The 17,020-nt window shown below is 44.9% G+C and overlaps 1 protein-coding gene across 4 annotated transcripts in view; it reads left to right on the top strand.

Moving 5' to 3' along the window:
• LOC310692909 (ATP-sensitive inward rectifier potassium channel 12) overlaps positions 1-15,709 on the top strand; it is a 51,229-nt gene extending 35,520 nt beyond the window's left edge. For 2 of the 4 annotated variants that reach the window (XM_083474451.1, XM_083474449.1), the window contains exon 2: positions 6,939-15,709. In XM_083474451.1, coding sequence (XP_083330577.1) covers positions 7,088-8,392 — 1,305 coding nt within the window. In that variant the 5' untranslated portion in view covers positions 6,939-7,087 and the 3' untranslated portion in view covers positions 8,393-15,709. The remainder of the gene's footprint in view (positions 1-6,938) is intronic. The other 2 variants (XM_083474450.1, XM_083474452.1) reach the window with 1 other exon arrangement.
• Positions 15,710-17,020: the final 1,311 nt, after the last annotated feature.

The following is a 17,020-nucleotide window of genomic DNA, read 5'->3' as shown; positions in this document are numbered from 1 at the left end:
AGGTGGGTTTTTATAAAGGGATCTTGGCACTTTTTTTGCGCCAAAAACCACCTCAGGATATTTGGAAGGTGGGAAAGCCGGTGGATATTTTCCAATCAGCACAATAGCGCAGGGAGGGAAATGTGATTAGGTTGGTTCACATCAGAATTCAAAGTATCAAATCCAGCCTCAAGCTGGATTCTCTACAAATGGGTATCATCATCATCATCATCATCATGTGTTATTTTTCTAGAAAAAGAGGTGTCGGAACTGACCATGAAGGTCTCCCTTGTTCTCTTATAATGGCACCCACCTGGAGGTTCCGGCTGGGGGAGAAAAAAGCCCTAATCATTATCATTATCCATTGTTAATCAGTCGCTTTATGCAATAAAAAGCCTCAAAGTGACTTGACGGGGTAAAACACAAAACACAAATGTAATTAAAAACTGGGGGGGGGGGGAATGAACATTACAAAATACATCAAAAGCTCATCCAGCGACATTTTAACCACCTAAGAGGTTTTATTACAGTCGAGTGGTATGCAAATGATGTGAAATAAATGAAGATAAACACCACCTCAAAAATCGTCACCGCACAAGAGGCTGTTTGCTGTCCCCGCTCAGTTCCTTGTACTGCCTCGGCCTCTCCTACCTCAAACACATTCAGACATGCCCACATTGAATTGATTCTAGCATTGGACCCCACATTCACTCTTCCATTCTGAACAGAGGAAAAGTACAAATATATACTCTCTTGTTATTTTTAATAACAGCTCACGGGAGCCTGTTGTAGATGTTGTTTTCCTCCACTGGTGGGGTGCAAGATTGTGATCCTATATCCTTATATGAGATATATTTTGTGCTCCTATATCCTTATATGCTCGTTTAGATAAGGCAGCCATTTTGTGCTATGCCACACACACCCCGTGGCCGCCATTTTGTTATTCCATTTTTTAATTCTTTATAACTTATATTCATAAAACAGCCCAGTGGTATAAAACACATCAAGGTGGCGTACAGCAATGTATGCAAAGACGATGGGACATAAAATACCGTTAAAACAATGCAAAATAATCGTGAATATGTCTGGCTCATCTTAAGAAAATTTAAACAACTGGATAGAATTGTCGGCATAAAAAGGACTTCGAGAAATACTTGAAAATTAGCAATTGCTAAATCTCAGCTGGATGTGTGTTGCACACCATGGGACCAATGACACCAAACGCTTGACTACTAGCTGAAGCCAGTCAGGCTTCTGAAACACAGGGACAATTCACAGCCCTCCTCCAGGTGACTGGGAGTGTTTAGCCCTGGAAAAGAGGAGGCTGAGAGGAGATGATAGCTATCTTCAAATATCTGAAGGGCTGTCACACAGAAGATGGAGCCAGTTTGTTTTCTCCGGCTCTGGGGGGTAGGACTCGACCCAGTGGATTCAAGTTGCAAGAAAGGAAATTCTGACTAAGTATCAGGAAAAGCTTTCTGACAGTAAGAGCTGTTTGACAGTGGAACAGACTCCCTCAGGAGGTGGTGGACTCTCCTTCCTTGGAGGTTTTTAAGCAGAGGTTGGATGGCCACCTGTCAGGAATGCTTTAGCTGAGATTCCTGCGTTGCAGGGGGTTGGACTATAGGACCCCTGGGGTCCCTTCCAACTCTTAAGATTCTATGACTGCAGTGATCTAGCTGGAATATAAGGGCCTGGGTGGTCTTTAAGGTATCCTGGACCCAAGTTCTTTTTTAAAAAAATGATTTAATCATTTTTTCAATACAAACAACAACTTCAAAAGACACATTCAACAAAAACCATAACACAATTTGACAATTCAGATTTGAATACACTGATATACCTATGACTACACCTTTTAAACAATATTTTCCCACCTCGCTCTCCTCCCCCTACTTCCCATCACTCCGCCTTATCGCTTAAATATTCCTTCCAGATTTCTTCATATTTATCTGTTCTTAATTTGTGTCGACATCCAATTTGTTCATATGTAGCTAATCTGTCCATATTATCATTCCATGTGCTCAATGGAATCTTTTTGCTGCTCTTCCAATTCATCAAAACAAGTTTTTTTGCTTCTAATATAGCACGGCACATCCATATTTTTTTTGACCCAAGTTCTTTAGGGCTTTGTATACAGTGGTGCCCCGCAAGACGAATGCCTCGCAAGACGAAAAACTCGCTAGACGAAAGGGTTTTGCGGTTTTTGAGCTGCTTCGCAAGACGAATTTCCCTATGGGCTTGCTTCGCAAGACGAAAACATCTTGCAAGTTTGTTTCCTTTTTCTTAACACCGTTAATACAGTTGCGACTTGACTTCGAGGAGCAACTCATAGAACGCGGTGTGGTAGCCTTTTTTGAGGTTTTTGGTGATTTTTGAAGCTTTTCCAAAACTTCTCCGACACCGTGCTTCGCAAGACGAAAAATTCGCTAGACAAAAAAACTCGCGGAACGAATTAATTTCGTCTTGCGAGGCACCACTGTATTAGTACAAGAACCTCCGACTAGGCCCTGTAGCATAAGGGCAGCAGCGCAGCTGTTTTGCCAGAAATATCACATGCACATCCTCCAACATTTCTCCAGTGAAAATAGGGATGCCCCACTCCATAATGATAATTTTACTATTGATACCCCACACATCTTACTAGGTTGCCCCAACCACTCGGCAGCTTCCAACGCATAGAAAAACATAATAAAACATTAAACAATAAAAAACTTTCCTATACAGGATTGTCTTCAGACAGCTCAGGGGTCTGATAACTCCATACCCTCCAACATTTCTCCAGTGAAAATAGGGACGTCCTAAGGAAAAGTGGGATGTTCTGGGATCAAATCAGAAACCGTGACTCCTTCTCTAAGTCAAGGATGTCCCTGTAAAATAGGGACACTTTTGAGGGTCCACACCTACAGTTCTTTTTTGCTGCATTCTGCTCTAGATGGAGCTTCTAGGCCAGCCCCACACAGAGCTCATTGCGGTAGTCCAGTCTCAAGGTTATCAATGCATGGGGCTACAGTGGCTGGTTTAATCTGATCCAAATACAGCTGTTGCTAGTTTCTCAGGCAAGGCTGCTAAAAGGCACTCCTGATTAGCTCCCACTGCATGTCCCTCAAAATCCCAAAGGAACCCGCTGGCTCAAAAAGTTTGGTGACTCCAGATATATGTGCTTTGATTTGCAGAAACAATTAAAAAAAATTAACTGTGTCAGCCAAAACCACAAAACATTGAAAACAGGTATTCTAAAGCCCTTGGACCCATGCTGGGAACTAATTGAAATCAACACTGGGCAGGTAATTGGTTATTTATGCTTGTTCTGGTAACAGGTGAGAGAAGGGAGGATAAATTCCTTGCCCAGTTTTGAGTTGTCCACCCAATGAGAGGCTTCATGGGAAAGGCCTGTCGGTTCAGTGGGAGATCATCTTCTTTGCATGCCAACAACCTCAGGTTCTATTCTTGGCACCTCCAGGTACAGCTGATAATGTTACCTGTCTGAAACCCCAGGGAGGGGGGACTGCTGTTTGTCAGTGTGGGGCAATACAGAGCTAAATAGGCCAATGGTCTTAACACAGCCTTCTATGTCTCTATCCAGACCCTTCCCTTGTTATGAATTTCATAACACCGACAGAACCACCGACAGCAGATGAAAGGAAATTGACAAGAGGCTGTATTTAAAGAGATTACGGGGTCTTCTAGGGATAAGCTAGAAATTCAATTAAAGCTCCTCTTGCGCTTTCTCTTTTTCCTGGCCAAACCAGCTGCAGGGAACCAAATCCAAGAATCAAGGAGACCTTTAAGCATCTTCCAGGTGCATTCTGGTCCCATTCTTAAAGGGCCGATCAGCGAATTCTGTAGGGAATTCATGTAAGCCGCACAGGATTGTTCTAACACAACAGGAGCCTGTCTTCTAATGCCTACGTAGTTCGTAGCAAATCTGACAGGAGTGCGAGATTATGTGTTTCGTTCTGGGTTGGGAGGAACACAGGAAACTGACTGAAACCAAATTCCTCCATCTAGCACAGTCATGTTGTCACTGACTGCCAGAGGCCCTCCAAGGTTTCATTTGGGGGACATTCCCAGCCCTGCCTGCTGAGGATTGAAGATGCCACCTTCTGCATGCAAAGCAGATGTTTAATCACTGAGCCACGCCCCTTCCTCAGGACCCACATGCCTGCTGAGATAATTCGGGAAGATTCCAGGTGTGTTAGTGGTTCAGAGGGCAGTCTGCAGGTACAGAGCACAGCTCTTCAGCTGAAGTTAAGCAGGTTCTAGCTTAGTTAGCTGCCTTGATTGGAGGCTGAACGGGAACCAGACGGAAGCTGCTCTGAGCTGTTTGGAGAACAAGTGATTGCAACTACATACAAATATGGGAGCAAAGGGAGCTGTTAGCACCTCAGTCTATCTAGGTCATTACTGTCTACACTGATTGACAGCAGTGCTTCAGGTAATAATAATAATAATAATTTATTATTTGTACCCTGCCCATCTGGCTGGGTTTTCCCAGCCACTCTGGGCAGCTTTCAACAAAGACAAAAAATACACTAAAATGTCACACGTTAAAAACTTCCCTGAGCAGGACTGCCTTCAGATGTCTTCTGAAAGTCAGGTAGTTGTTTATCTCTTTGACATCTGCTGGGAGGGTGTCCCACAGGGTAGGCGCCACTACTGAGAAGGCCCTCTGCCTGGTGCGCTGTAGCTTTGCTTCTTGCAATGAGGGAACCGCCAGAAGGCCCTCGGCTTGTTGTCAGACAGCGGACTTTGCTATCCCATTCTGGAAATGTCGGGGATTGAAGAGTTGGCAGTTTAGCTGCGAAGACGTTTGGTGTTTCACCGGATGAGCTGGGGGTGGAGAGCATGGGATCGGGCAAGGAGATCATGCAGATCATTGGTAAAGCATGTGTTTTGCATGCCCAAGAGCCCGGGTTCAGCCCCTGACATTCCCAGGGAGGGCTGGCAGGGCCTTCTTAAGTATATCCAGTGGCGTGGTGCAAAGATCCCTCTGGCGCCCCCTCTGCCCCATTTCCCAGAGTTGCCGACTTTTTTACGGCACTGCCGGCAGCTTTGCGGGGCTGGAGGAGGCGGGCAGCGGTTGGTGGGCAGCTCCTTCGGTGGGGAAGAGGCAGAGGCTCCGGGCACGGTGCTGCTTCAGTGTGGCATGGTGGAGGTGGGCGAGGGCAGCAAGCTGGTGCTAGGAGGCGCCGCGTCCACCCTCCGCCTCTTCCCTGGTGCCCTCCAGAACTTGGCGCCCTGGCACCCAGCGCCACTTGCCTCTATGGGCAAGATGCCCCTGAAGACTAGGGCTGACCAACACGGCAACCTCCAGTTGACCCTGGAGGCTGCACTTCCCATCATCCCTGACCATCAGCCATGCTGGCTGGGGCTGATGGGAGCTGTAGTCTAACAACGTCTGGAGGATATCACATTGGCTACCCTCTTAAGCAGACAATACTCAGCTAGATGGACTCGTGCTCAGACTCGATATCTGACACATCCTTCTGTTCCCGAGATCCTTTGTTTGCTCTGTGAACTGATTTGGCCTTCCGGTTTCTGCAGTGCTCAGCGAATGGTAGGAGGCGCCCTCGCCAGCTGACATAGAGCCCCTCAACGTGACCACAAGAGTGTTTTCGTTACATCTCTTCCCCCTGGCCATGGCAGTGATTACAGCAATCGACTCTATTGACCAGTCTAGCTGTGAGATTCAAAGCAACAACACACCCAGATCAGGAAGCTCGGAGGCATGTCGTCAACATTGTGGCTCCAAGGTGCATTTTGCAAATGCGGTTGTTCGATGGGCCTCGCCTTGTCACGAGAAGGACCGCTTATTCTGTTCCCTGCTCTGTTGTGCTTTTGCAGATTCCATGTATAGCCTCCCCTCCACTCTCCATTATGCTTCCTTGACACTCCCAGCCAGATGCAAAATGAGAACACAAATTTCATAATGAAAAAAAGCAAAGAAACCAATAACCCCGCCTCCCACAAACACATTTAAAAGGCCACAGATTCTTCAACACTTCAGAAACCATCCTTATTTTTATTATTATTAAAGGGGATGAAACACACCTTCAATGGAACAAATGCACACTCAGTGCTTCTAAAGTTTTAAAAAAGCGGTCAGTCGTCCTGAAATAGTAGTCAATTTGCACAGTTTATACTACTTCTAATGTTTCACCATCCATTTCATCTATCTGAATGCTTTGGGAGTGTCTGATGCTGTAGCTCTCTTGAAGCTAAGTAACAATGACTGTTATTTGAAGGAATGCCCATGAGGGCTAGTATCTTGTTTCCCCAGCCCAGAATGGCTGAGGAAACCCAGCCAGATGGGCAGAGTATATATAATAAAATTATTATAAACAATAATAATTATTTCTTTTCTAACTGATGAAAGCTGAGATTCTGGGGATGCATAATTCTGCACTCGGTTTCAAAATGTTGAGCTGTAAACAGTGATAGTCCTACTCAGAGTAGGCCTCCTGAAGATAACAGGCGTGGCTACCTTATGTTAATTCATGTCTGTGTAGACCAGGGGTCAGCAAACGTTTTCAGCAGGGGGCTGGTCCACTGTCCCTCAGACCTTGTGGGGGGCCGGACTATATTTTGAAAAAAAATATGAATGAATTCCTATGCCCCGCAAATAACCCAGAGATGCATTTTAAATAAAAGGACACATTCTACTCATGTAAAAACACACTGATTCCTGGGGCATCCACAGGCAGGATTTAGAAGGTGATTGGGCCAGATCCGGCCCCCGGGCCTTAGTTTGCCTACCCATAGTGTAGACCTTAGCTGGAGACAACCCTACCTGCTTTTCCTGCACATGGACAAAAGCAGAGAGAAACTTGAACCTTGTTAAGTTTGAAATATGATTTTCTTTTATCTACCTTACCTTTTAAGCAAATTCCTGGAGTGGCTATCACAACTTCTCGTTTCTGAGAGATAACGCATGTGTCTTTGTTTTCTCATTGCAGAACCTCCACTTAGATCTATCTGTCTGCAGCACTTCAGAATCTAAGGGCTCCTTCCTCTCTTCCATAGGGTCAAGACTGGGAGGGAGCCGAGGGCAACGCAACCTAAAGAGTCCAGAGACCCTTCCGCCCCACTGCTGCTCGACTCAGGGATGAGTGCAGGTAGAGTTAACCCTTACAGCATCGTATCTTCTGAGGAAGACGGGTTGACTTTGACCACCATGCCGGGAGTGAATGGCTTTGGCAACGGTAAGATCCACACAAGGAGGAAATGCCGGAACCGGTTTGTTAAGAAGAACGGACAATGCAACGTTGAGTTTACCAACATGGATGACAAACCACAGAGGTACATTGCAGACATGTTCACTACATGTGTGGACATCCGCTGGAGATATATGCTGCTGCTCTTCTCCCTTGCCTTTCTGGTGTCCTGGTTGTTGTTTGGTCTTATTTTTTGGCTCATAGCACTTGTCCACGGAGATATTGAGAAGCCAGTCAAGGACGAAACGTTCACCCCTTGCCTCCTCCAAGTGAATGGCTTCGTGGCTGCTTTCCTGTTCTCCATTGAGACACAGACCACAATAGGCTACGGGTTCCGGTGCGTGACAGAGGAGTGCCCGCTCGCTGTTTTCATGGTGGTCCTCCAGTCCATCGTGGGGTGTATCATAGACTCTTTCATGATTGGTGCCATCATGGCAAAAATGGCTAGGCCCAAGAAGAGGGCCGAAACCTTACTCTTCAGCCATCATGCGGTCATAGCCATGAGGGACGGCAAGCTTTGCCTGATGTGGAGAGTGGGGAACCTGCGGAAAAGTCACATTGTTGAGGCTCATGTCAGAGCTCAGCTAATAAAGTCCAGGATCACCGAAGAGGGGGAATACATCCCACTTGACCAAATAGATATCGATGTCGGGTTCGACAAAGGCTTGGACCGTATTTTCTTAGTGTCTCCGCTCACCATCCTCCACGAGATCAACGAAGAGAGCCCTCTGTTTGGGATTAGCCGGCAGGATCTGGAAACGGACGACTTTGAAATCGTGGTTATCCTTGAGGGCATGGTGGAAGCTACCGCCATGACGACACAAGCCCGGAGCTCCTACTTGTCCAGCGAGATCTTGTGGGGCCACCGCTTTGAGCCCGTCTTGTTTGAGGAGAAATGCCAGTACAAAGTTGACTACTCACACTTCCACAAGACGTATGAGGTCCCGTCGACCCCATGCTGCAGTGCCAAGGACCTGATGGAAAACAAATTCCTCCTCCCCAGCACCAACTCTTTCTGCTACGAGAACGAGCTTGCCTTCATGAGCCGAGATGAGGAGGAAGAGGAGGAGGAGGAGGAGGATGACGACAGCAGAGGTTTGGACGACCCAGGCTCAGACAACCAGCCTGAATTTGAGACGCTGCAGGCCACCGTAGCTCTGGATCAAAGATCCTACAGAAGGGAGTCGGAAATATGACCCAGGGCCCCTGTAACTGCTTTCGAGGGTGTCTCTCCCCCTGCCCCGGTCTCTTTCCCTCCTCAACGAAACCCAATTCAAATTATGCAGAACAATGCAAGTGCCATAGGAATGCCTGAGAGCTAGAATGGTTTTTAGGGTGTTGTTTTTGTTGTGCGTTTTTTTAAAAACAAAAAAACAAAAAAACCCAAGGTTTAATCGCAATAACCACTGAATGGCATGGTCTGAGAAACCCTAGCCAGCCTCAAAGTGTTGAGAACATATGGAAGGGCAGATTCAATATGGTGGCACCACAAGCTTAGAAACCCAACCATTGTGAGTTTGAGGCTCTGTGCAAGCAGGAGTATCATCGCATCCAGAGTGATATGATCGAAGGCTCATCCCTCTTGTCCTACAACATTATCCCACGGACAACAGTTCTTTAGCAATCAGTTGGAGCAGACGGCAATTCAGGTTTTCTCCTGATTGCTGTTTGCTGTGGTTTAAAGTTAAAGAGTGAGCTTTCCCTGGGAAAGGTGTGGGGCAAGGGGGAAACTGCACAGACCCATGCCTGGGAAGTGTGGGTCAAGCAGAAAACTGATTGGACCCATGCTTTCTAAGCACAGGACAAGAGGAAATGTGGGCAAGCTCCTTGTCTCTATGTTCCCTGTTGAAAATGAGGGTATTTTTATTTTTAAAAGCTAAGCACTATACAATTTCAAAAGGAGAAAATATCAGGTAGCAAAATCATGTTGTTGTTTTTCAAAATATGAATGAACAAATTATATTATATTTAATATATGTAATATATACATGTACTGCCTGGAGATGTAATTCTGTTGCACTAGATCAGCACTTGAAGTCCTACAGCTCATAGTACACTTTTATTGTTGAGGGGAAAGCAAGGGAGGTTATTTTTAATCTTTTTGTTTGACTTCCCACATGCAAAACTATTTACCAAGAAACATTATTTTTCAAACAATAAAAGCGATTGCTTTTTAGAAGGGAATGAAGTCCAAAGTCGACAAAAGCAACAAAGCTCTTTTGTCTCTCTCTCTCTTTCTTAAAAACAAAACAAAACACATTTTCATTTAGGAAAAGCTTTCAGTTTTCTTGCCTGGTGTCCTCAAAAGTGGAGGGAGAAAATCCACACACACAAAATTGTAGAGAAGGACTAGACGTTACAGATTCAACATGGGAGCCCCAACCCTGCAGTTTATTTATCCTGTGTTGGTAATGCAGGGCAAGGGGAGATAGGTGCAGGGAGGAATCAAGAGGAATCAGGGAGAAGCACTTAACCCTTCCTCCAGCCACTCATCTCAAATGACCCAACCCTCTCCCTCCTGTCCGTCCGTCCCCCAGACAGGCCCTGAGACTGAAAGTAGGGCCAGGCGTAGGACAACCACTCTCAGAGGGTCCTTTGGTAAGATCACAGGGGCACAGGAAGGATTAGACACTGTCCCCTCACCTACCAATTTCCTCCTATGGAAGGCATCGGGAAACTGTGGCCCTCCAGAGTAGCTGCTGTAATAATAATAATAATAATAATAATAATAATAATAATAATAATAATGTATTATTTATACCTCGCCCATCAGGCTGGGCCTCCCCAGCCACTCTGGGCAGCTCCCAATAGAATATTGAAAACACAATAAAACATCAATAGCGCTCACAACATCCCTTGACCATTGGCCATACTGGCTGGGGCTGATGGGGACTGCAGTCCAAATCCCCCATTCACATTATCATAGGAAATGTGGATGTGCAGAGTTAAAACAAGGTGCCACGCAGACTAAGGTCACATCCACAACATACATCTCAAGCACTCTTAGGCCACTTTGAACAATTCTGGCTTCCCCCAAAGAAACCTGGGAACTGTAGTTTGTTATGGCTGCTGGGAATTGTAGCTTGGCAAGGGGCCTCTGGACAAATCTAAGCACCCTTAGCAACCCACTGTACTCTGGATTCTTTGGGGGGAACCATGGCTGGGTTAAGGCGGCATGAGAGTGCTTGAATTGTGTGCAGATGTAGTTTATGTCTGTATTTATTTGGGGGTGTTATGCCGCCTTACAGATCAAGGAGGTAAGAGCGGTGGACTCGTAATCTGGTGAACCGGGTTCACTTCCCCGCTCCTCCACATGCAGCTGTTGGGTGACCTTGGGCCAGTCACACTTCTCTGAAGTCTCTCAGCCTCACTCACCTCACAGAGTGTTTGTTGTGAGGGAGGAAGGGAAAGGAGAATGTTAGCCGCTTTGAGACTCCTTCGGGTAGTGATAAAGCAGGATATCAAATCCAAACTCTTCTTCTCAAACTCACAGTGAACATGAAGGGAAGGGCAAACAGTTTTTAAAAATATTAAGCCATTATGAAAAAATACATTACATTTGGGGAAATTGCTTTGTATAAGTGTCTATACATATATATTAGGAGAATATGTATTAGGAGAATATAATATATATATACTGATATATCAGGAGAAAGTCACCATAAAATGCTGGTGAACCTTCATGAGGACCTTAATTTTTTTTAAAAAAGGAAAATAATGTGGAAATGTGGAGAACTGAACTTAAGAATGGAAAAATGAGAAACTAAGAACCAAAACTAGTGACTTGCCCATCCTTTGTCCTTGACCATTGTTCATTTTCTTGAGGCTGATAGGAGCTGTGGTCCAACAAAACCTGGAATCCCATAGATTCCCTCCCTGTGCATAAAAGTGAAGGAAACTAACACTCATTTAGCAAATTCAGTAATTTTTTGTTTCTCCTTACATTTATCTTGGGACATGGAAGTGTGAGTGTGAGTGTGTATGGTGCAATTTGGGTTTTCTGCTTTCAGGTACCACACAATGTCCTGTTGGACCCCCCTCTGCAATGCCCTCCCTTAGAACATCCTCTGCCACAGAAAGATGCTCTGATTTATTTGTTTGTTAACCACAGCAGAGGATGACGAAATAGAACCAGATTACTTCTCCTGACTCCTCCAACTTCCTAGACTCCAAAGGGGCTGTGCCTTAAAAGAGAGGAAGAGATGCAATTGTTTTCTGTTCCCAAAGCATGCTTCTTGGGCCTTGCACCAAAAGCCATACTGCGTAAATCTCTTCCTTTCTTCTCCCCCTCTGCCGTATCTTCTTGCTACTTCTGAGTAACACTCTGTTCTTCTCGCCCAGTCACAGTAGGTGTCCCTTGACCAGCCATCTGGAGGAAGTCTTGTGACTGACCCACAGAGCGGATCATAAGCAATAAATGCAGTTCGCATGGCACACATTCCAAGCAAATATCGATCTCCCAAGTCCCCAATGTTATCTGTTATTGCAAAGCATGAGAGAGAGAGAGAGAGAGAGAGAGAGAGAGAGAGAGAGAGAGAAACAGAGAGAGTCTCACCCTGGCTGAATTTGCCTGGGAGCAAAGGCTGGCAGGAGTTGAAGGACATAATATGTTCCCTGGCAGCTTGCAGAGAGGAGGAGGTTGGCAGAGTTGGGGGTAGGGCAGGGAAACCTGTCTAAAATTAGAATTTGGTCACTAAAGCCCTGGCTGAGTTTAGGCTGCCAACTGATCAGACAGGAAAAGCCAGCCTGGGCATGATCCTTGGACCCTGGGCTACAACAGTTTGATCTGCAGAGATCAGCAGGTGCAAAGGTTTCTCTCAGAGAGGAGAGAAGCTTCATAGCCTGCGAAAGCCTGCACACCAAACAACATTTGGAAGCGCAGAAGGAGGAAGGACTGGTGAAAGTAAAAATAAAAATTGGCAAGCCTAAATGTTGCATGCACTGTATCATGTTGTTGCAATGGCTCCCAAAAGCCTTAGGCTGCTGTCCAAGAACCTCAGGGGCGCTGCAACTATGATTTAGCTAGGAGCGAGAGAGGTGGACCAAATTCTGGCGTCGCCGCTGAAATTTGAGACCCCCAAGTCCACCGTTGCCTGTGCTTGGCTGTTCCAGAAACATGTGGGTTCCTTCAGAGTGCTGGTATAATGCAGCCCTCTCCTTGGCAATCCCTAAAAGCCACCAGTAAGCATTAGCGTTCCAGAGTCACTAATCCAGAATTTCCTTTCACTTGGTTCAACAGCTGGCACATTCATTGATAGGACTTGGGGTCATGTTGGGACCTTCCAGATGTTGCTGGACTCCAACTCCCATTATCCATAGCCATCAGCCATGCTGGCTACAGCAGATGGGAGTTCAGGTCCAAGAAGAGACTCACAGGTGCCCCATGCCTGGCTCAGCTAACACTCTTTAAGGTTTGTTCTTAACATAAGAATACGCATAATCACGACTCATTTAAGAGTGCGATGTTATGCGTGCCTACTCAGAAGTAAATGCCAGTGAGTTCAATGGATCTTCTAAGTAGGTATGTTGTCGGATTGTAGCCTTAGAAACCCTGTTCATATAATAAAAGATTTCCTCACTCGTTCCCCCTCCACATGTGTAGCAAACACACAAAGTTAAGAAGGACCACCTTCACCCATCATCACTGGCATCATCATCATCATCATCATAATTTATTACTTATACCCCGCCCATCTGGCTGGGTTTCCCCAGCCACTCTGGGCAGCTTTCAACAAAGGATTAAAAATACCTTAAAACATCAGTCATTAAAAACTTCCCAAAACAGGGCTGCCTTCAGATGTCTTCTAAAAGTCAGATAGTTGTTTATTTCCTTGACATCTGATAGGAGGGTGCCACTACCGAGAAGGCCCTCTGCCTGGTTCCCTGTAACCACACATCTCGCAGGGAGGGAACTGCCAGAAGGCCCTCAGCGCTGGACCTCAGTGTCCGGGCAGAACGATGGGGGCGGAGATGCTCCTTCAGGTATACTGGGGCGAGGCCATTTAGGGCTTTCAAGGTCAGCACCAACACTTTGAATTGTGCTCGGAAACGTACTGGAATCCAATGTAGGTCTTTCAAGACCGGTGTTATATGGTCTCGGCAGCCGCTCCCAGTCACCATCCTTTGTGTTCAGAAGAACATCTGAAAAGGCAGGTTGCATTCACACAGGCATAAGTTTTCCTTGTGATTAGGAACCGTGGGGAGCCTAGAGTGCATAGACTCCCTGAACATTGGCAGATTCATGTTACGTGTGGAGGAGGAATGAGTGAAGACACCTCAAAAGTTTGATTTCAAGGTGACATGCCTAATCGAGGCCAGGGAAAGGCACCAACTACACAGAATGTGAACTGACCAATGCTTAGATATACATTCTCAGCATACCTCTTCTTCTACCTAACTTATACCAGTTTTGCACTGTCATAGCTATGGATGGTGTGGGGTGCAAAATTCGACTCTGTTCACGTCTAAAAGCGAATCAACCTAAAACAATACGCAAACGGAAATGCAGCCATCCTAGGATACCCTGACTTCTCCGTTTATGGTGGAAAGTGGTCTTCTGGAACTGAAACTAAATAAATAAATAGATAAATAAATTTTATAGGCTCAAGGAGGCTTACAATACAACGTTCAAAAAGAACAATTGAACAGCAAAATGTATTAAAAGTTCAAACGAATTGACAGAGAAACGGTGCGGTGTCTCCACTGAGGCTTAAATTTATGCACCAGGGATACATACAATGTAAACTTTCACCAGTTTTGCACCAGTTTGATTTCAATAGCTGTTGGGGGAGGGGAGAGAAACTCAATTCAGTTTGCATTTAAAGGCAAACCAACCAAATTTGCACTTCCCAAAACAACAGACAAACCAAAACATGGTTGTCCTTTGAAATTTGCACTTCTAGGAATTTTGCAATTCAGTTTTTCAGCTAAGTAATGTGTACCCTCCCCCCCCCAAAAAAACCCACAAACAAACCTGGGAGTAAACTATACCTAAAAATGCATATATTGGTGAAAATAACACACAAATATTTGGGGGGAAACTGTGTTGCAAAAATGTGTAAATTAAGCAAAAATGTGTACCCAAAAATGTGTGCATTAGAAAACATTCCCTCCTCCCAACAAATCGCAAACTGGTGTGGAAATGTGAAGAACTTAATTTAAGATTTGGAAAAAATGAGAAACCGAGAGAAACCAAAATCAGTAGATTGATCCATCCCTAGTCAAAGCTCCCTGGTCTCCCACTTCCTGGAATCATTGTTTTGTGGGGAGATAATGCATTCTCCATTTTAAAAATCTTTGACACGTTGGCCCTGAACTAGTCAGCCAGGATGGGCTACTAGAGGGAAAGCCGATGGGATGCCCTGCTTAGGCTGTTGGTCTCCAGCTCCCATCTGCCCCAGCCAGCATAGTCAATGGAGAGGGACGGTGAGAATTGTAGCCCCATAACACCAGGAGGCCACCACTTTGGCCATTCTTGAATTAATGATCAAAGGAGAGTCACAAGAACAGCCTGACTGCCATGCAGTAAAAAAATAAGAATCGTGATTGGGAAATGCATTTTTCAGCTGAAGCAGGTGTGAAAAACCTTTGGTCTTCTATATGCTGCTGAACTACAACTCCCATCAGCCCAAGCAAGCGTGGCCAGTGGCCAGGGATGATGGGAGTAATAGTTCAGGGCCAAGCGTTCCCCACACCTAGGCTACAAACTGGCCCTGAGTCTGAAAGGATTAAGATTACAGCCATGTCTGCACACATAGGACTACAGTTCCCAGAATTCCTTGAGGGCACGACCATTAAAGCCATTTAAGGAGCCTATGTATGTTCACCAGTGACAACTGCACTAACTAGCTGAAGAACTGGAACTTACTTTGAAATCAATATAAATGGCTGTATTCCCAATTAGTGCAGGTCTTAGTGCTGTTAAGTGTCCATGCAGTAGGAAGTGGTGAGTCCATGGTGGAATCTAGACACATATAAAAAACATTTATGAAAAATGCTTTTTTTGAAAAACGTTTTGAAAAATATATTGAATTTGCCATAGCTCACCATCGCCATCTAGTGTCCCGTTTGTATAATGCACTTTACAACGCACTAAAACGTTTTATTCGCAGCTGTGTAGCTGAGTCCCATGTCTAACCAGTCTCCGTTTGTATATGCTAGAAAGGGCCATAGCTCAATGACAGAGAATCTGTCTTACGTGCAAGAAGGTCTCAGATTTAATCCCTGGCATGTCCAGGTAGGTCTGGGAGAAACCTAAAATCCCAGAAAGGCGCTATCAGTCGGTCTAGACAACACTGAGCTATATGGACCAATGGCCTGGCTCAGGATAAGGCGCCATTTTGTGTCTCCTCTGATTCCTTTCGAAATTGAGATTTATTTCGCTGCCCTCCCCTTGACCCAGCAGACCACTCTGAAACACTGCTTGTTGAACAAAAACAACAACAACAAAAAAACAGGTGAGGACAGGGTGAAAAGGAGATAGAATCAAAACCTATTTATTGAGTGTATTATTTATTTTTTTTAAAAAAAAAAACAGCTTGTATGATTGGTTGTGTTTTGGGTTGTTGTTCTTTTTAAAAAAAGAAAATAAGAAAGGGTGAAATGTTAGCTGCTGCTTGGGTGGGTGCCAGGCAGAACGGAAGGGGTTGTTCCTCTGGGAATAAATTTCTAAATGTATATCACAGTAAATATTTGTAAAGAAGAAGAAAAGAATCTTTAAGTAAATTATTGCTTTTTAAACTATATGTTATATAATTGTACAGTCCGGTCTCAGAGACTAGAATAATATATACATATGTATTTTTTAAAAAATGACACTGCTGCATAGATCAACCTGAAATGATTTGTAGGTAAAGCCATGCAGAGCTAGCAAATAGCAAGATTATTTTTCCGTTCTCTCTCAGTCCTGCTCCATATTCTCCTCCCTTGGTAAATACCTAGCTCTGGAGAATAATGTTATATAAAATGTATAGCTCTAGAAACTGAATGTGCTGTTATATAATGTACAATAATAACAATAATAATAATATATATTTTTTGCCTACTTCCGAGTGTGACAGTGGATCATTTTCTCGATGCCGCCAGGATGCAAGCTAAGAATTAACCCAACAGTTTCTGTTTAAGAAGTTGAGAAAAAGCCTTTGAGTAAGTTACAGTTGCCACCTTTCCGCTGCCCACTTTGCTCCTGTGCCTTTATGAGCACAACATTTTAAATTGGGGTTCAGCAAACTTTTTCAGCAGGGAGCCAGTCCACTGTCCCTCACATCTTGGGGGGGGCAGACTATATTTTGAAGGGGGGGAAAGAACGAATTCCTATGCCCCACAAATAACCCAGAGATGCATTTTAAATAAAAACACACATTCTACTCATGTAAAAGCACGCTGATTCCTGGACTGTCTGCAGGCCAGATTTAGAAGGCGATTGGGCCAGATATGGCCCCCGGGCCTTAGTTTTCCTACCCATGTTTTAAATTCTCCACACCAGGAAATGTTTACCTGTTCAATTTCTGCATTACTGAAGTGTTGTTGAAGACAGGAGACGAGCAAGACCAGGAGCGGAGACTGGCACTGCCAGGCAGCTGCCAAACTTCACCATCAGGGAGGGGTGAGAAAAATTCGGTGTGGTTCAGCTTTTACCTAATTTGCACTTTCTGAAAGAATTTGGAAACTGAAGCACAGCTATCCTTGAAACCCACACTTCTCTAACAAATTTATTCAATGCTGATCCTACTCGGAGTCTTCTTCTTTGGCGATCCCTCGTAGCCAAGTAAGATTGTCTTCCATGAATATGGTTTTAACAATGAGTCCGTAAGTGACTGTGGAGG

Source organism: Podarcis liolepis (assembly GCF_965112155.1).
Source record: "Podarcis liolepis genome assembly, chromosome: 14".
In the NCBI taxonomy this organism is placed as follows: domain Eukaryota; kingdom Metazoa; phylum Chordata; class Lepidosauria; order Squamata; family Lacertidae; genus Podarcis; species Podarcis liolepis.
Note: the sequence above shows the minus strand (reverse complement) of the source record. Positions and strands in the feature narration are given on the sequence as shown.